This window comes from Sceloporus occidentalis, unplaced genomic scaffold, assembly GCF_023333645.1.
Source record: "Sceloporus occidentalis isolate IW3139 unplaced genomic scaffold, rSceOcc1.0.p SCAF_74, whole genome shotgun sequence".
Lineage (NCBI taxonomy): Eukaryota > Metazoa > Chordata > Lepidosauria > Squamata > Phrynosomatidae > Sceloporus > Sceloporus occidentalis.
In genome coordinates this window covers 3428275-3448559 of record NW_028317054.1, presented here as the reverse complement: position 1 = coordinate 3448559, position 20285 = coordinate 3428275, and the positions used below count along the sequence as shown (strand labels likewise).

General features: G+C 39.4%; 1 protein-coding gene across 2 annotated transcripts in view; it reads left to right on the top strand.

Moving 5' to 3' along the window:
* Window positions 1-19956, top strand: part of LOC149285967 (obg-like ATPase 1) — a 67189-nt gene extending 47233 nt beyond the window's left edge. Inside the window, exons 8-11 of one of the 2 annotated variants that reach the window (XM_089494713.1) lie at window positions 12253-12393; window positions 13001-13097; window positions 15291-15413; window positions 19855-19956. In XM_089494713.1, coding sequence (XP_089350839.1) covers window positions 12253-12393; window positions 13001-13097; window positions 15291-15413; window positions 19855-19956 — 463 coding nt within the window. The remainder of the gene's footprint in view (window positions 1-12252; window positions 12394-13000; window positions 13098-15290; window positions 15414-19854) is intronic. The other variant, XM_089494714.1, reaches the window with a different exon arrangement.
* The last annotated feature ends 329 nt before the right edge of the window (window positions 19957-20285 follow it).

Here is a 20285-nt window from a genome sequence, read left to right as displayed (position 1 = left end):
TAATTGTCGCACTGTTATGAATGGAAGAGGATGTTGAAATAGGGCATGATTGGCTGGTGTTACATATGTCCTTGATTACCTTCCCTTGTGCTTTTATCCTAGTAAGTGACATTCTTTGTATTCTCTTGGATGGCTAGACAGTCTGACACTGAAGAGGAATAAATATTGCATGTGCTACACATTAAGCTGTCATCTAAGACAGCATTTAGAAAAAAAAAAAGACAAAATGGGAAGAAAGGTAACTGGAGAAATTCATGTGAAGATGTGAAAAGCTTCGTGTTTTTGCCTGCAGTTATAATTGATGAAGTTCTAGACACCTTTCGAGTCCTGTGCAGTAATTTAGGGTTAACGCCTTGTGCTGTTAATTCCCCCGTCAGTGAATATTAGGCCGTATTGACCATTTGGATGCAAGTTACTGAAACTATGTGCAGCTGAACTGAATACGGACTAATTGTCGCGTGTAAATGAAGGAATACGCAAAGTTGTAAAATAAGATCCTGTTTCTTCTGTAGCTTTTTTGTTATTTATTTATTTTTTTTAAATTATTTTGTTTTTTTTCATAATACAAACATAAACAAAAATGGGGGAAAGAAAAAAAAATGCATATATGTATACAAGTATTGTATAACAACTTAAGATAACACATACATTTTTATGTATATACTCTGTGCATGTATTTATATATATATATATATATATATATATATATATATATATATATATATATATATATATATATATATATATATATATATATATATATATATATACATACACACACACACACTCTCTGCATGGACAAAAGTATTGGGACACCGGTGGCTCTTGTTCCATCCTTTTTTTCCCCTATCCAAAAAAATTTAATTTCTTTGTCTCCATGTAAAAAAAAAAAAAAATCCCCCAAAGGTGTCTTGAATGTAGCATTTCATGTTCCTAAACGGAAGCTCACAACAAGGAGCTTATCAGAACAAATTGTCTAGCCCGGCCCCTTCTTCACTCAGAACCTAATGACCCTTTATCATCATGGTTTAGATTGCTGGACACAGATGTGAGAAAATATAAGTAATCTGCAGGTAACTATAGTAGCTTCACTGATGTTCTCTGAGAACTGACTGCTGGGAAGATAAAAAGCTTCCCACTGAGCCAGTGACTTTCCAGCCGCAAAGCACATCATGATCTCATAAATGAAGTTTTATTTGCCAAAGAATCACAATAAGACGCATTAGGATGTTCAGCAGGGTAACCCTATTCAGGGAAGAACAGACAATTCATTTAGCTTGTTACGGCGCGAGAAAATATATAAATCTTGTTTCCTTTCTTGTGAAAAGAAGACTAGATGTTGTAGATGATGCCCTGCAGGTAGCGTATCGTTTTTACATATTTGTTTTGAATAGTCCATCTTCCAATGTGTCTTCCTTCTTTTAGAAAAGTACCGGCTTCTATGATGAGTCACCTTACATATACTAAGCCATATATATAGAAAGCAAGGATATTATCCTTTAACATTTCTAGTATGGCTTGAATGACCCGCTGAAAGAAAGACAAAGCTGCTTCAATAAATGCAGAGATATTCATATTTTAGGGAACCACCCGTCTAAGCGGTTCATCACCACGCAGCCCCATGTGAATAAGCTGTTCATCTATGTGATTCCACGAAAGGGCAAAGAGAAAGGTAAAGATGATATATATAGGTTACAGCTTTTCCCGCATCTCTTTAGCTATGTATTATCTTTCTGGCCCTGACTGGCCCAGTGCTGCGGCCCACTTACCTTTACTGCCCCTCCTGCAGCAGAGCTGGTCCTTCGTGGTGCCGACGCGATGAGCCGCACTCTCCGTGTTTAGCTCGGGTTAGGCAGGACTGTGCTTTATGCCTTAATACATTTGATCGAGTGTAGGTGCTGTATATCTGTGAGCAGAAACTAACACTCCTGTGCTCATATATGTGTATGTATATATGTGTGTGTATATAGATATATATAGATAGATATATTATAGATATTACCGTATGTGCTCAATTATAAGACGACCCAAAATTTTTGTTGTTTTATTTGTATTTGCTGCTCTGCCCCACTTATGCTCATCTGCCCCCCCCCCGATATCTCCCTGCAGCGCTGTAACGTCATTACCACTGTTACCTTTCAACCATGTGATATTAAGAGGTTAATCGTCTTCAAGGGGTCGTTTATTGCCTGCAGAATCCCCCATGGATTTGGGCGAAAACATTTAAACTGTGTCAAAGTGTATGCAGCGTTTCTAAAATGTGCTTTGAGAATGTATCATTTTATTTAAAAAATAAATACATTCTAGTCTTTTTTTTTTTTTTCTCTTTTCTAATCCTAAAATCTTAAATATATGCTTCAGTTTCCTGATAAGATCTAGATGTAGAAGTAAGCGTTTGTTTTTCTTGGTTAAATATGCATAAAGTTAGTAGTACAGTGGAATATTTTATGAGGTGGAAGCCTTGGGGCATCTTATCTGCGTCAGCTTTCTGTTTTTCCTCTAATAAAATTAGTGATAACCAACTACAGCTGTGATTCTAAAAATACTTTGCGTACATGTACACATGCATTATATATATATATATATGCACGTAAGTGTGTACAGGTATGTAAATGTGTATATAATGGTACATTTGTCTGTAGGGAATTTTCGGTTCCTTTTCCATAATTTTGAATAAACGTTGAACATCACAGGATCTTGTCTGCTGCAAAGTTTTGTTTGAGCTTTTTAATCTGAGTGATTAGCTGAAATAATGACCCTGTCAGACTTAATCACATTAAAATGTGGTTAACATCATTTAATTTTTTCCACTTAATATGCAAAAATTTCCACTAGATTTGCACTGAAGGCCATTGAAATTCCATTAGAACGAGAATAAAAATTTCAGGCATCATTTATTCAGAGAAGAAATAAAGGTCTCGATTGGGAACTGCTGAATCTTTTTTATTAGGGAAACTATGAATCATCTCACATTGTATCAAAGACGTATTCCCAATTCAGGCTACTTGATTTGATATTTTGTGTGAGCTTGGCCTTTCCCAGTAAGGGTATAAGTATCCCGTTTAACGTCAAAGCCATAGGGAATGTTTCTTTAAAAATAATTGGGATATTAGTCAATATTTAGCACTGTACCGAGGTGCCTCAACCACCCACAATATTATAGGTGATGGTCCTGCGTCTAAGTAAAGGAGTTTTTATGCAAAATCTTAGTTTTTTTCTTTAATATCAGTTGTATATAAAGTAAGATGAGACCAAATATTCCATTATTCCTCTTAATTATTACGCAGGGCCAACCTATTTTCCAACAAGATGGGCTGATGTAATGGATAGTTTGATCTTTGAGATTAATGTAATGAAGCTTCTTAATTTAGCCGTTTATTTTAGTCTCGCCTCCATTTTCAGTTTTTTGGAACATCTTTGGAAAATGGATAGTGTCTTCTGTAGCCAACTGTTTTAGCTGGTGCTGTGTGGCCCTTCTTCTACCGCACCCAGTGAAGGCTCTGTAGGGGTTGCATGTGTATAGGTAGAAAATGTGCTTTGGAAATGGGTCCAGCGTGACCGTGGATGGGACTGAGCCAGGAACTTTGGTAGGACTGTTAAGCTTTTCCAGTTTTGAGTTCCGCAGCTTACCTAAGAAGATGGGGCCGGCCTTCTCTGCCTTATGGAAAATCCAGTTATGACTTTTATTTAAGTCTCATGTTCCTCTCATTTAAAAAGTTTATATGTCTGTACGTGTATATTACTAATGTGATCGGTTTATACAGTATCTTACAAGCATTATCATCTACAACTTCATTGTATGCCTATAAGATGTTTCAGATGGCCAGACAAGGACATGTTCCTTTTTGGAGTGTGGCTAGAGGTGAAGTTTTAATACTTTTATTGAGAATGTTGTACCTATTTACAGGAGTGAGTAAAGCATTTAGAAGAATCCTGTATTTTTTGCAGGATTTAAGTTATAAACACATTTCTTATTTTTGCTATACACATTATTGTGAATTTGGGGGCTGTAGAACACTGCTACGCTCGTACCTAATGGACATCCTGAGCTTCTGGAAGACAGGAACGTTAGTGGAGGACAGAGGAATTTGGGCCCCTGTCCATAGAGAAAATGGGGGCTACAATACATTTTAATGTGTGATCTAAATACACGTGTCTTTTTCAAGGTTGGAGGGGATATTTTGCACTGAGACTAATTTAAGGTGAAGTCGGCAAGGTCTTCCACATTTATTCCCAGAGCATGAGTTTAAGGTGTTAAGTCATCATTCACACCACACAAAATTTGGTTTCCTCCTATCCTTCAAATGCTGTTGAAATAGGGGTGGATGTGTGTACCCTGTACAGCAAGATGCTGATTACCGCTTTTACAAGAAGAACAGAAACAACTATTTAGTTAACCAAAGACATGTGTTATTACTCCAGAGATGGATTGCTTGTGGTTGCCTGCCCTGAATAGTAAAATAATGTTTGCTTTTTATAAGCATACATAGAGAACAGTCGCACTTGTGGTAACCCACATCAATAAAGATTTTCTCCGCTAGTTGTATAATGTAAACATAGTCTTTTGCTGTAATATCGGACTGGCGTTTTCTTAAGATGCCTATAGAGCAGTGCCAATTTGGCATCAAGCAGCATGTGACGATAGGATGCTTGCCCGTTGAGCTTGGGCCATGATTGATTATTTTGACTCTTTTTGAGAAGATATTTATTTTCTCTCTCTCTCCTCTAACTAAGCTAATTTCCAATCATCGTAGACGGTAGGTTGGCTGGTTTAATCGGTTTATATGGACTATTTGCTTACCTTAACCCCTTAACGACCTTTGCCGGTTCAGGACCGTCATGGAAAAACGGTCGCTTAACGACCTTTGACGGTCCTGAACCGTCAAAAAAATTAAATAAGCTTAAACGGCGTTACTGTAATGCCTCGATGTCGAGGCATTCAGCAAGGCCGAGATCGGCATCGGGGGCCATGTCTGGCCCCTCCCCGGGGCGTCAACAGCCGCCATACATTGTATGGCGGCGGACGCCCGTTTTTAAAAGCGTTTAGGAGGCGATCAACGATCGCCTTCTAAACTTAAATGGTGTCGCTGGAATGCCTCGATCAGGAGGCATCCAGCGACACCAAACACTTACCTCTGGGTGGGCTGTGACCGCTCCGGAGAGCGGTCACAGCCGCAGCTGCCGGTGATCTTCGCCATCAGCAAGATGGCGGCGGCCCGGGAAAAAAACAATAAAGAAGAAAGAGTTCGCTAGACGTTCTCCTGACCCTCTAGAGAACTCTGGCTCCACTTGCAGGTTGAATACAGGTACTGCACTCAACCATGCAAGTCAATGGAGCCCAGCTTTCTAATCACAATGTGATTAGTAAAATATTAAAAAAATAATTAAAAAAAAAATAAAAATGTGCTAACATTTAAAAATAATTATGCAGTGATGTCACTAGATGAACCATCCAGTACCAGCAAAATGTGTAAAAAAATATAAAAAAAGTATTAAAAAAATAAAATAAAATAAAAAAATAAAGTTTATTATTTTGAGCAAGTGCTAAGATTTCTCAAAAATATCAACAAAGAGTTAAAATAAAAGCACTTCAAATACCCAAGGGGTGTCTAATATAAAAAAAAATGGCTGATGGGGTAAATTGGAGACTGACCAAAATGGAGAAAAAAAGCGCACTTCCCAAATGTGGCATTTTAAATCTCAAACAACACGACAAACCCATGCATGTCGGGTATCACTGCACTCAGGAGATGTTCCTGAACACACATTGGGGAGCCTGTATATCTATAACTAAAGTACAATTTGTGTGAAAAAAATAAAAAAAAATTACTATTACAAAGTTTGACAAAGTGTAGTTGTATAATTGGTGCATGGAAAGGGTTAAAATAACAGCATTTGGAATACCCTGGGGTGTCTAGTTTTCAAAAATATATGGTTTGAATGGGTTAAATTGAGTTAACCGGCTTCAAAGATATTCCAAAGAGGAGATGGAGGCAGAATGACCAGATTTGTTAAAAAAGATTTGGAAATCATAAAACGCTGCTTGTACTTATTGCCCTATAACTTACAAAAAACAGCAAAAAAACATAAAAACATTGGGTATTTCTAAACTCAGGACAAGTAGTAGAATCTATTTAGCTAGTTTTTTTACTTGCTTTTTTAGGTGAGTAAAAGATTTTTCAAATAAAAGTCATAAAATGTGGTTTTTTTTCACTTTTTCACCATGTTTTTTTTATTTTTTTTTATAGTAAATAAGATGATACGATCAAAATAATGGTATCTGAAGAAAGCCCATCTTGTCCTGAAAAAAACAATATATAACTTATGTGGGTACACTAAATGGGTGAGGAGAAAATTACAGCTGAACACAAGCACCACAAAAGTATTAAAACAGCCTCGGTCCCACAGGGTACAAAAAGAAAAAACGAGCCCGGTCCTTAAGGGGTTAAAGGGGAACTTTTGTTATCGCAGCTCTCGTTATAACTGACTTCATTAGTTAAAACCACCCATACTTATAGCTTCTACTTATCGCCCTTCTCAACCAAACTTAACAAAGGTTGTCTGAACCAAACCACAACAATCAGCAACATAACAGTAGAGCAGAGATAGTTAATTGGGAGAAATAATTGTGCAATTCCTGATTGCAGGGTGTTAAGATGTCCTTCTCTGCTATACACATACGATGGGTTGTTAAATATATACATATTGCTTATTTTAATCCAAAATATGCTAAATTGCTGTCAAACTGTGTTGAGATGTATTGATTTAATGGTACGAGTGTGATAAGAGTTATAACGTAATGCTTTGTTTATAGAAGTTGGAGATAAGGTTTTGGCTGCAGCATTACTAGGGGCCCCTACCAATTATACGTATTATAATATTTTATAAATATTCTATATTTACTTGATAGAAAATGCAGGGTACTGGAACATTGGCCATTGCTGTTGAACGAGACACAGCACAGGAGCGTATTCCCAAATGTAGAGTAAAAGGCAGAGCGGTGGAGAAGTTTGCGAACGTGCCCAAGGACACGATGTGTGATGGTTCTCCTTTTTATACAACATTAATTGCCCGTTACTTATGTTTGCACAGCCAATTATATATTTGTGGTATGTGTGAATTATTTGGCTCTTTTTTTTTCTTCTTCAAATATCTACAAGAAGACTAGAAGATATCTCTGATGTTCATTACCAGTCCTAAGTGAATCCTATGCGTATAGTCTGTTACTTTTTCTAGCTTATTTTGCAGCCAAATTAGTGAATTAATTGGCAATACAAACATTTTTTGGCACTATTACACATATGTTTCTACATGTGTGTGTGTTGTTGCTTGTCTTCTATATAAGTTAGGTATATCTGTGATATATGGGGCAGACCCTGCATAACTAATTAGCTCTGTCTTCCAAACTCTCTTCCACGGGGCCTAAAAAGTCAGTCTTTGAAGATGGGAAGTGGGAAAGTCATAGGTAGGGAATGAAGGTGTGAGGTTTATTTTAGGGTTCTGGCCATGATCGTTTCAGCTGTCCGCTTCCACCACAGAAGTGTTAGCGTGATGTAGAATGTAATCCTGCCTGTCCTCCTGCTCTCGCAGTCATAATAGAGAATGTGGACTGTACATGCTTACTTACTTGTGTTTTTATTCACAAACAGTCGTCGCTTATCTCTCCGATTTTTCCCTCCGTAAGATCGTTTTAGTTGCTGCAGGTAACTGCCTTCAAAGAAAGCGGGATATCCTCGTTGTAGACTCTCGTTTAGAGTTGTCCTTCGGCTTTCCCCTGGGTAGCCTTTAGGTTTGCTCATACAGGGTGACTTGAGCCTAAATCTCTCATTCACATGTAGGTACTTTAACATTTTCACTGTTCTAGATCCTCTAGTAGTATAAGAACGTCAGTTTGTGGTTGTTTGTAGAACGTTAATGGTGCTAGCCGCTGAGTGTATTTCAGTGCGTTATTCTGTCGGTGAAAAATAAAAAAGAGCAAGTCCGATGTCAGTCACTCTGGAAACCTTTACACCTCTGTGCTCATTTGTGGGTAGAATGTGGCAGCCTTGAGTCTGAATTGTGAAGCTCATCTGTCAACACTTTAAGATTTTCTCCTTTGTTATTAGGCTTGTGGTTCTCTACACTGTCATTTTTTTTGCCAATTATAGTTAAGGTACAATAGAGCATTCACCGGCTGAGTCTCTCCGTAGCAGTACAGAAATGATTTGTAAGTCTTTATTCATGTGAATTTCACATTAGAGGACCTAAGGAATGCAAATAATCTCCCCAAGGACCCAAAGGCAATGCTTTTAAAATGACAGTGTACTATTTGTTGGCCCCAGTATAAAATATAAACCTTGTTGGTACTGGCGCCAACGAGTGGTTACAGCAGCGAGTGTTGTAACCCATGTAATGCCGCATTGGTCCTCTAAGCATTGTGAATTCTGTCCTAATCTCAAATTACTGTATCTGTGTATACTATACTATATGGTATTAGCCCACCAGGGACTTTGATATTGACATTTTGAGGTGTTTCTGTGGGATTTTTTGCCCATTCCTCCAGTAGAGGTCAGCCACTGATGTTGGATGAGAAGGCCCGGCTCACAATCTCCTTTACAGTTCATGCCAAAGGTGTTCAATGGGGTTGAGGTCAGGGCTCTGCACGGCCGGGCAAGTTCTTCCACACCAAATTCATCCAACCATGTCTTTATGGACCTTGCATGGTGCGCTGGGGCACAGTCTTGGCGGAATAAAAAAGTGCCTTCCCCAAACTGTTCCTACAACGTTGGAAGCATCGCATTGTCCAAAATGTCTTGGTGTGTTCTCTCTTGGACAATGCTAAATGCTGTAAAGTGAATGTGTGCGATACCGGTGCCATCAGTAACTCTATTTGTTTATCATCTGTATTTAACAGGCTGAGGTAGGGAGGGGAGTGCAGACACTGCTGCATCATAAGAAGCGTTTTTGTAAAAGATTGAGTTTAAGAGATATTTAGTGTTGTAGGTTCTGGATTTTTATTATTGCATTTTATTAATCCGCGCCTTTCTTGGCTGAAAACATGCCTGGTCTGCTTTAAATTGGGGCACTAGTACTCCAATTGTTTAGGTTAAAACTACAATAATTTCACACTGTCTTAGTTTAGACTTTTCTGTGTTGTCATAAATGTATTTCGGTGGTTTGTGAAATTCCCCCCATGATGAAAGCTCTAAGTTCTGTATGGATCATAGAATAGTGAACTGTGATTGGTGCATCTGCAGAGAGTCCGTTGAGTGAATAAATCACGGTTGCCTGAGCCTCTCGCTGTAATTTAAAAAACATTTATAAAAAATATATTGTGCGACTTCTGAGTCTTGTGGGGTCCTGCAAGGAACAGTGTAAAAAAATTCCTGACTCTGACTCATGAGGGATCTGGGCTGCTCCTTTATATAATGCACGTGAACATCAAAACGGTCCTATTTTTCTTCATATTCAGTTTTTATTTCTCTTCTCTGAGGGTATAGTAAAAAAAAATAAAAAATCCATGTTTTGGTAGGTATAGGTAAATGTGGAGTGTCCTCAACAGACTTTGGTCAAATGGAAAATGTCCAGTTATTCCCAGTTGGTGTATTCTTCACTGGTAATCTAGGTTTACTACACGTGACTCGTTTGAGAATATATCCAGTAATGGTTTTCTTGATATTTTTTTTTTTATTTTTTAGTTATTTGTTTAGTTCCAGAACCGAATCTTAGTATTGGACTATTAAAGTGTCAGCTCAGCTAGACAATTCCTGGTTTGGTTGTGAATATTCACTGGGGTGCACATTTGAAATGGTACAGTAACGCAGGCTTGTAAAATAAAATCTAGAACAGGGAGAGCAACCAAACAAATGAGCCGCTCTCAATAACACTAGTAAAAACCGTTAGTCCCCACGCAAGTCATCCTCTGCGTCTGCATTTAATCTCATAATAGCTGCCATCACCTGCTGCTGCCTTTGACACGACTGCTGATGAACTTGTGGGTTCGTTTTTTCCCCCCGAGGTGCCATTTACATCGACTATTCAAACGCTCACAGGCCGTAATTTCCAACCACTCGTTCGACAATAGCCATAACAACCCTGTTTTAAATCTTGCAGATTAGTGGGGCCAAGATAATGAATATCACATATTCGTGTGCAATAATCCCTTCCGTTCATAGAGACCCTCAAACAGTTCTCGCTGCCATTAATCGGGGGGGAAATCTTATTACCGGCTCTTCATTTTGTGTCGTTTGTTCCTCCCCGTGTGGCAAGGTTTACTGGTTGCAGTGCGGCCTGATACCAGCTAAGCATCGGCTAATAACTAAAAAGGGAACGTGGACTATTTATGAAAGAAAGAGATTGCAAAATGTTAAAGTATATTGCCTACAGTCATCTTGAGAATACCCCCTTCATTTAGGGGCATTTACTATAGGGGTATCTTTTGAGTTTCTGTAAAATCCAGATTATGTGATGTACTACGTATTGTGCAGCACTGCGGAATATGATGGCGCTATATAAATCAATACATAATACTCAAAAGGACGGTCAAGCAGTGGATGATGATGATGACGGGACTTCTTCTGTCAGTGACAGTGAATGGTGTGCAGTGGGTGAGCCGCGACCCGCACTGCAGCTTTAAAACGCTGTTCTGCAATTATTGCAAATCATATATACGAAGAGAGGATTCGGTTTTGGATAATATATGCAAATTTCTGTTTTCTTTCTGGAAAGCTGAGTTTTTTTCTGTATTTCATTAACCTCCGGCAGCTGAGCTTGCGATCTAATAGTTGTCATTGCATCATTGAAAATGTGATCTTTCTTGTTAGAAGAATAATAGGTCCTTATTATGGAGGGGCTCTAACAATTGCACTCTGGAATGATGGGAAGGAATCAACCTTTGGAAGGGTCTTGTGAGTCTAGCATTATCACGAAGTATGCTGGCAGAGGTTTATGCACTAGTTTTATTTATTAGCATCACATGTTCATGGGAACGATCGTCTCTGGGATAAAACATTTCCACGTCTGAGGCTGGCACAGGAATTCAGAAATCAGTGATGTACCATTTATTTCCCCTTACAGATCAAGGCTTTACCCCACAGGGATGCCAACCGAAGACTCCATATTCTTTTTGACCAATATGGCTCCACCCGTTTTGCTTATTAACTATTATTAGCTTTTATTTAAGATAAACGGGTACGTTTGGTAAAGATGACCACACTTGCAAGCTTAAAGAAAAAAGTCGTAAGACTACTTAAAATATCACATCCGTGAGCTTTTGTTATAAAATATTGGTTATTTAGTTACATTATGACTTCAATATAGAAAAGGGATGGCATCTCTGGCGCTCTAATGTTGGAAGCCCCACTTTTTGAGTTGTGGATGTAACTTCGCAGTTTATTTGCTGGGCTTTATGTATAATTTCATCACTTGGCTAGTGTACATGTTCCCCTTGTAGCCTTCTTTGCAATTAATATAAATCCAGTGTGCCATTGTGGAGCTAAACAATAGTATAGTATAATAGTTTAAATTATCCTAAACGCCCCAGGTTTTATCCTAAATGCAGGTTCCGTGTCTGAGGATCACAATTATTAGTATTCTCCGGCGTTTGGGATGATTTGTTTTGCATTTTCTCCGCTCTGGCATGCAAAGGGTCAAGATTTTTTATTTTTTATAATTATTGTATTCATGGATGCCATAGTTTCTGTTGCCACAGGGCTTATACAGAGCATATGGAAGAAGGCAAAGAACATCCAGTGCCCTCACCTCAAATTTCTTTTTTTTAACCAATTATGTGCATTTCTATAGATCGTTTAATTCGCCCCCTAACCGTTCAGAGCAGTCATCGCACGTCTGACATCCCGATGAGAACGCCACGCGGGCTATTGACCAAGACGCCACTTAGATGAACTTTACCAACCGGTTTTGAAACTTCCAATTAAACCCCTATTCACTTTTGTGTCTTTTTTTCTCCTCTCGTTTCTATCGCACGTTCTCCTTTTTTGTGAATACGGAACTGTAAGCTCCCCCCCCCCCGACCTTTTAATAATCCTCCACCGGCAGACGCGGCGTCCAAGGTAAAAGCGGAGAAGAGTGAAGTATTCATGGAGTACACCTGAAGCCTGTTAATGCCGCGACCTTGGAAAGCTATACACAATAAGATGGCATCATAAAGTCGTGCGACGCTTATGAATATGGATGGGCTACTTGATAATAATGAATGTGGCACAGTCATGCATGCGCTACAAGATAATGTTGTGCCCTTTTTTTTGTCTACAGGTTGATAAAAATTAAAGAGTGGGTGGACAAGCATGACCCGGGGGCCTTGGTCATTCCTTTTAGCGGAGCCTTGGAACTCCAGCTGCAAGACATGAGTGATGAGGAGAAGCAGAAGTATCTGCAGGAGAAAGTGACACAAAGGTTAATTAGCATTCATTTTTCCCTACACTTTATTATCAACTATTTCCTTGCTGTAATTTAATTGCTCGCGCTGATAGAATAATAAATGACAGGGTAATTACCATTATAAAGAGGGAATCTTCTCCTTTTCTTTAGCATGAGACATAGTTGAAAAGATTTATTTTAAATTAAGTTTTTAACTGTCATCTGTCATCTCCGCTCAGTGTTTTTAATTATAGCATAGGTGCTTTTTTTATGGGGGGGGGGGGTTTATCCTCAGACCTGGAAGGGATTTGAACAATCAGCCCGGAAAATTCTGTGTCCTATGTTACTGGCGTGTGGAATCCGTGTATATTTATCATGGGGGGGGGCACGTTTAGTGTTTTACCTTATATGGCAGCGAGCCGATATAGTAAATATATAATAAGCACAGGATTGTCTATCGGCAATGTCAGGGTTAAAACCATCAGCCGCCTTATTCTGCTATGTATTTACTTAGCGATGAGCGCAGCCGAGGTTTGTAGAACCCGGTTACTGAATGCTCATTCATTCATTCTTTCGTTTTTTTTTTTTTTGTTAAGCCCGTCCCTCTCGTGCTGTAAACTGATTATTTGCTTTCTTGTTTCAGCGCCTTATCCAAGATTATTAAAACTGGATACGCAGCACTTCAGCTCGAATACTTCTTCACCGCGGGCCCCGACGAAGTACGCGCATGGACCATCAAGGTAAGGCTCCTTACTTCAGTCCCTCGCCAACTGAATTCAGATTGATATCGGCCACTTACTTTGTAGTTTGCGGCGGAGGTTCGCCAGTCATTACAGATGAGCTTTTTGTGCCCGGGATAAGTTTAATTATTTGAGAGCCGCTGAACGGTGACAGCGCTGCGGCATTGATGGAGGCCGGTAACAATGACATAGTCTGCATTTCTTCATCCCGTAGAATCTGGCTCCCCTCCTCCTGCGGTCAGAGATAAGAAGCCCCCGTATTATGCTTGGTTAATCTGTGTGACCCGAGTTCTTCTGCAGTGAAATTGATGTTACACTTCATTCTGTATTCAGTAACTTTGTTTGGATTGTAGGTGTTCCTTTTTCCTCCCCCTGCCTTTTTATTGTATTTTTTTTTGCCCCCCCCACCCCCTTCTTTCTTTGCCTGGGCTACATTTTCAGCTTTGAAAGCCATATAACATCATTACACTTCTTGCAGATACACAGCTGGCCTCCAAAACGCAACGCCAGTGTGTAATAATTCATCTCTTTAAGTGGTTTATAATTTAAGAGGTAGACCTTGTTCCGATAATGCCATACATACCATCCAGACACTAATAAAAACCGCGATGATATGGGCTTAAAATATTGATATTCACTGATTGTGCCCGCGGCGACTGACTAATTTGTTCCCAAAGGACAATGAGAAGTGAAATGGTTTGCTTTTAAATGGAAATACCCTCTGTGATGGCGTCTATTATTCCCGCATACATTGACGCGCACGTAGCTACAAATTATGTATTACAAAATATGTAATTATTACAGGAACGTACAAAGACTTCAGCATTCCTTTTGATTCCGATCAAAGAAGTACAATTTCTAGAGGAAAACAAGAGAGATTAAATCCTTGCAGCGGGGGCTCCTGACTTATAATCGTATGCCGGGCTCCTTCGCATTGACAGGGCCTGAGGTCGGGGCTAAAAATACACATATTGGGGCTGCCTGCTTGCCGCTTTAGTGTTTATGTAAGCGTGTGCGAGTGTGTGTTAATGTATATCTAAATCCCTACAGAGCACCATATTTGCACATACTATCCTATTGTACATTATACTCACTGTATCTATAATCACTATATATGAATCTTAACGTTGGAAGAATTTTATTCAATTAAGCCATTATTACATGGGAAAGAAACAAAAGCTGCTCATGTTCCTTTGCACGCAAACATCACTGATCATGCTGATTTTTAATATACTATAGTTTGAAATTAATTTCCAATAGAATGAAGTCGTCGTATAAAACGTATTTGAGGGTTTTTATGTTATTTCGCTAGCTTGCTATACGGAGGGGCAGGGAAGCCGGATCGATCTTGTTGTATGGAACTTGTTGTTGAGCCTGCCTTCACTGCTAAAGCTTGGGCTTCGATAAATGATAGCTAGTTTGCCGTATGAGCGATCGCAGCTAGCCCCAGCCTAATGTGCAGGCGCGGTGTTTAGTCGGGTAAGCGCGAGTGAATAGCCATATTAGAGCGATAGATCTTTTATTGTAAAAACTGCGCTTTAGCATGTCATGTTCCTGAGCAGATCTCCACGCTTTATTAAGCAGCCTCAGGTCACCGTTATTTCTCAAAGCGGTTTTCATGCCTGCGCTGAGCTCGCAACTCCACGTCGTCTCACCGGGCGGTTATTAGGCAAAAACAGGCACTTTGCTGGATGGAAGCGACTATTTTTACTGCAGTTTTGTGTGGTTGAATTTATCCACCAAGTATTTTTTTAAGTTAGAAATGTTTATTGGTATATAATAATAATAATAATAACAATAAAGAACATTCTGTTCATCCTTGGTATAATATATATATATAATAAATGCAGACTGATTTATCTAATGATTAGTGCTTGTGTTGGTAATTTAATACAAAAACCAAGGTTGGACATATTTAAAAACTATCATTAACAAAAAGTGTGTGTGTGTAAAATACATATGCTTAATTGCTTTTATACATATTTTTTTTATTATTTGTTTTAAATATTGAGTGTTTGATGAAGTAAGGCACGGCTGCAGCGAGTGAAATATACAATATATATTGCGTTGAGTGTTATCTGGTTATCGGATCGCTGGTACTTTCAGCGAGGTCCAGATTCGCATTAAGTTACAGAACCCCCAGCCCGCGATTCATCTTACTGCAAGTCTCATTGCTGCTCTTCCTTTTGACAGAAAGGGACAAAGGCTCCTCAGGCGGCAGGGAAAATTCACACGGATTTCGAGAAGGGTTTCATTATGGCGGAGGTAATGAAATACGATGATTTCAAGGAAGAAGGCTCCGAAACAGCTGCCAAGGTGAGTTCTCTCTGTCTTGTGTTTCAGGAGAACTTGGTCTGGTGACGAGGGAATGTAGCTGTCACCTTCGGCAGGTTCTCTCAGCCTCCAGCGTCGCTCCCAGCGGAACTGACTCTTTAACAAACTCTCGGCAGCTTGCTGGAACATGACAATGTACAATTACCCAGACACAGATCATGTTAGTCTGTCCTACCTACAGAAGGTGTCCATCCTGGCCTCCTCGTCTCCAACAGAAACCAAAATACATACACATAACTCATCTGATTTCATTTAACCAACACTTAGTGGAACTAATTAGACCGAGAAATGTATTCTTCACAAATTAAATGTTATTTCCCAGTGAGTTTTGCTGCTACGTCCGATGAGATGTCCCAAAATCCTCCACCATGACAATGAAATGCTTTCAGAAGCATTACTGTAGGTACTATAGGTACTGTAGCACAATGTATAGGCATATTAAGAAATCATTGAGATTGACATGTTATGATTATAGTTTCTCAGGCACATATCTACACATATGTATCGTACATGTACACACTTACAAATGCAACATATTTAGAACATACATATTTGTGCTACTCCATGTTTTTTATTCTTAGTGTTTTAAATTGTGTAATAGTTACAGCCTGTTATGTCTATTCCAAGTCACGTCGCCTACCTTGTCACTTGTCGTTGATTTTTATTTTGTGCCTGAGGTCTACTGCAGCTAATTGCTGGGTCATCGATTATATCTTCATGAGAACCGAACATTTTTAAACCTTTAAAAGCATATATGGATTTAAAATTGTGGACCCTGTTAAAATTAGGGACTGCCCTAGAGATCTAGGACTCTTAGCCGCTATGCATACACCTTATGCAGCACAGAAGGAAGAGAAAGTGAAAAATAAAGCAAAAGCCAGAGAGGTCTGTAGCAGAATGTGATGCGACACGAGTTGATTTGTGAGGGGTATTGTCGTGGGACCAGAAGAAGCACTTCAGCACAAGAACGCGGGGTTCAGGACACTTTAATGAATCCACGTCCTGAACACTAGAGGGACTGATTAGACGAACGCAAGTAATACTTTACTTTTACCTGGAGGTGTTTGTCAGGCGTCAGGTTTTTCTTACTACATATTGTTAAGAAGGTGCCACCGCTTATAAGTCCACTGTACTTCTTGGTTCTTATTCACTAAACGGGGAGACGGGTTGCAGTGAGATCCCAGACCTCGCTGTGTAGTATGAAGGGCCGACCACCTGACGTGTTTTTCTGCGAGGAGATTCAAGCTGCTCGGCATAATGCGGCGTGACGTCATCGCGATGACACTTGTAAGATCTCAACAACAAAGTTGACACTACGTAGCGCGGTGAAGCCCGTCTACTCTGATGTCCGCTCCGCTGCACGCCCGTCCTTTAGGAAATAAATGCACATTCTGGTTCTAGATCCTCACGCATTACCCAAGTCAGCACGCAGATTTTGCATATTGCGACGCAGGTCATTTAGCTATTTAAATACACAGCATACTAAATGTCACTTCTGTTTGTGACAATATTCTTGTGGACATCAGATGTGCTCGTTTACCATTAATGAATGTTATGGATTTTTGGGGAAATGTGAAATAGTACATCCTTTTACCCGTTTCATTGCAAAGCCTGAAATATCAGCTGTTATCTTGAGAGTCTGAATACCTCTGTTATAGGTTAGCGGATTCCTCATTTGCAGACTTTTTAAGCGGTAGCCTATGCTTTAGACCGGGCGTTCGGGAGGACCTGTGACGTCTGTCTGTAAAACACAGTATTTTATAACCATAAATTCTTGTGAGCATCCAAAGCCCGGCTCCGCGGCCACATGTGCAGCAAATGCGTGGTTTGGAATCATATCTCTTATACTTGGGAAGTCAGTGCTGTAAGATAACCTTAAAATAATGTCAGCGGGGAGCCAAGGGCGGCACATACACGGAGTCAAAAAAAACCCAGCTGCACTTATCCCGATGATTCGGATAAAGTAGTTTATGTTAAGTCTGATCAGATTGTAACCTCAGCAGCCCAAATCCTATCATTGCAAAGCTGATTCATTAAGAATGGAGAGCCAGTTGGGTAAGATGGCAAAATGAGTTGTATGCGTCCCACAGCCGTGACAGCATCGAGACAGCTCCCTACGGAATCGTTCATTAAAACGCATAGTTAGACGCATCCTATATTTTACGTATGGGAGAATAATGACGGATGTTGCAGAATCATCGCTCCAGCTTTGAGTCGTCTTCTCAGTATTCTTTATTAGGATCACAAGTGGGTTTTTTTTCCCCATGTTATGAGTGCTTGTGGCTCAGACAACAATGTTTCTTTTCTTATATTATCATTCCAGGGACATTTGTTAATAGGTACAATTAAGAACTTTTATCGTTGACGCCGTTGCCATTCAATCCATCTTTGTTAACAAGTAGATTTTTGGAGGAACAAGAATAGAACATACTTGCGTTCCTCTTGCTCTGCACTCAAAAAAGATTAATTGGATCTTTTTTTAAACGCAGATTAATTGGGTATAAAATGCCCTTTTTTTAACCTGTTCTTCATTCGTTGGACTCGCTGTAGATGTGCCGTTCCAGGAAGGGCTCCTTTTCTGTGCTATCAGAACGATCTCTTCAAGTTTGATTCGCGTGCGCCTGGAACACCGGCGCGGCATAACTAATTTAATGGCGGAGCTGTGAACTCTATGCTGAATAGCTCTGTGTGCGCTTTGTAGTCTACAGGGATATTTCATTATTAGCAATCATATCTGCTTAGGCAAAGCTGCCTTCTACAGATGGCTGCTTTCAAGTGCAAATGAACTGGTTAGACGCGTCTTGTTTAATGCATACTCAAGATTCACAAATGGGTATTGATTTTGCAACCGGTTGTTTAGGATAGCAAAGGAAATGGATTAAATAGTCCCCGGGGTATTTAAAGGGACACTATCACGTTTAATTAATTGTAAACCAAATCGCAGAAAGAATGAGAAGCGCCAGAAAATCCATCCCTGTGTCAGATGTTAAGCAATGTTTTTGTGTCACAGTTTGTTTCTTGCGTTTGTCCGCAAATAGAGAGATTGATATTAAAGCCAAATATTCTATATTATATGCATTTTATTAACGCGCCTTGTTGTAATCTCACATGTAGCTCACAGTTTAGTGAATAACCCCTGATGTCCCATAATAGCTTTGAGGCTGTTGGAAGTAGGGGGGTCACCTTGGCAATAGGGACCTGGCCAGAAATTCATACCATATCTGGGGGGGCATATTCAACTATATTCTGGGGGGCAAAAAAAGTTTCTCCGCAGCCATTAGTGGCTGTGAAATCTGCACTTATGAGAAGTGATCTTCAAAATATTCCTTTGTTTTGGGAAGAAAGTGAAGCCTTTCATGGAATTTCTTTCCTAATGTCCAATTTTTTAGTATTTAAGCATATTGGGAAGCCTGCTATGCACGCCCTTCCCGCGTTAGGATTCTGTTAGTGTGTTCATATGTTGTTCTGCTGGAAAGATGCAGCAAGTTGTTACCAATGTGTATATCGCTACAAAATCCCAAATACAACCAGCTGATATGGTTGTTATTATTACAATATAACATTTGTGCTCTTGGGCAATATAATAAGATCTGAATACCTAGTAAAGAGAACAAAAACAGTGTTTTCACCCACATTGTCAAACCAATGGAATGTCTGACACTGCAAGAGGAAAACATTGCCTTTTTTTTTTATTTAAACAAATTACATTAATAGGCTTGAAATGTTTTCAGATGATATTATGCAGTGTGTCAATTATCAAAAGGCCACACTGCTATTCAGCTTGATTTCAAATATTTGAAGATTTTTGGGAGTTTTTTTTTTTTCTTCTCTCATATATATTACATCATAACACAAAAATACTTGAATATAAAAATAATTAAATATGTTTCTATTTCAACAGTGACCTGGATATAATAAGCTTTATCTCTTCCCTGAAATCTGCAAATGTTCTCATTCCACCACTAGGTGGCGACATTCTGGATTTGTTTTCCCCGCGATCAGTACCAGTTTGGGTACATTCATTGTTATTCTGTAACCACCACGGTGTCCCCTGCTTTGTCGGTGCGTGATGTGCAAATGGCAGATAGGTCTGGAGTAATCGATAAAGTGATCATCAGCTGACGCAAATCTTTAGAATTTCCCGTGTATTTCATGACTCGTGCTGTTTGTAGGGATCGGAGGCAATATGAAGCCGCTCTAGCTGCCAGTGGACCACAACCCACAGCATCCTCAGCCGGGTGAACAGCAACCGTACTCTATATTCTAAGGCAGCTGTGCTTAACCCACCCTTAATACTGGATCATCAGACAAATCCTAAAGGGCCAAGGGCCCCCCACATCCCTGCCCTGGGTTAAACCACATCCGCACACAGTGTGAAATATGTCCTCTGTTCGTTACTAATGTCACTTTTGTGTATTTGCAGGCTGCTGGGAAATACAGACAGCAAGGAAGAAATTACATCGTAGAAGATGGAGACATTATATTCTTTAAATTTAATACACCTCAACAACCAAAAAAGAAATAATTTTAATGTTTGGCAGAGAAGCAATTTTTTTTTAATAATTATTATTAAAACAGATTATTCTGTTACAAAAAAAAAAATTAAAAATTGGCAGACCGGGAAACCTTTTCTCTCCTTCCCCCAGCCAAATAAATACTGTTTGTTTTGAAATGAAATGTGTCACCTCGTGTGAAAATACAAGTTCAGTAAACGTGCTTTTCAAATGATTAAGATCCTACTTCAAATCATAGATGCCTTTCAGGAGTCGCTACTCTCATGATACTTCATTAATCTCCATCATGTATGCCAAGGCTGACACATCTGACAGGGAGGACAATGTGGCTTGCTTCTTT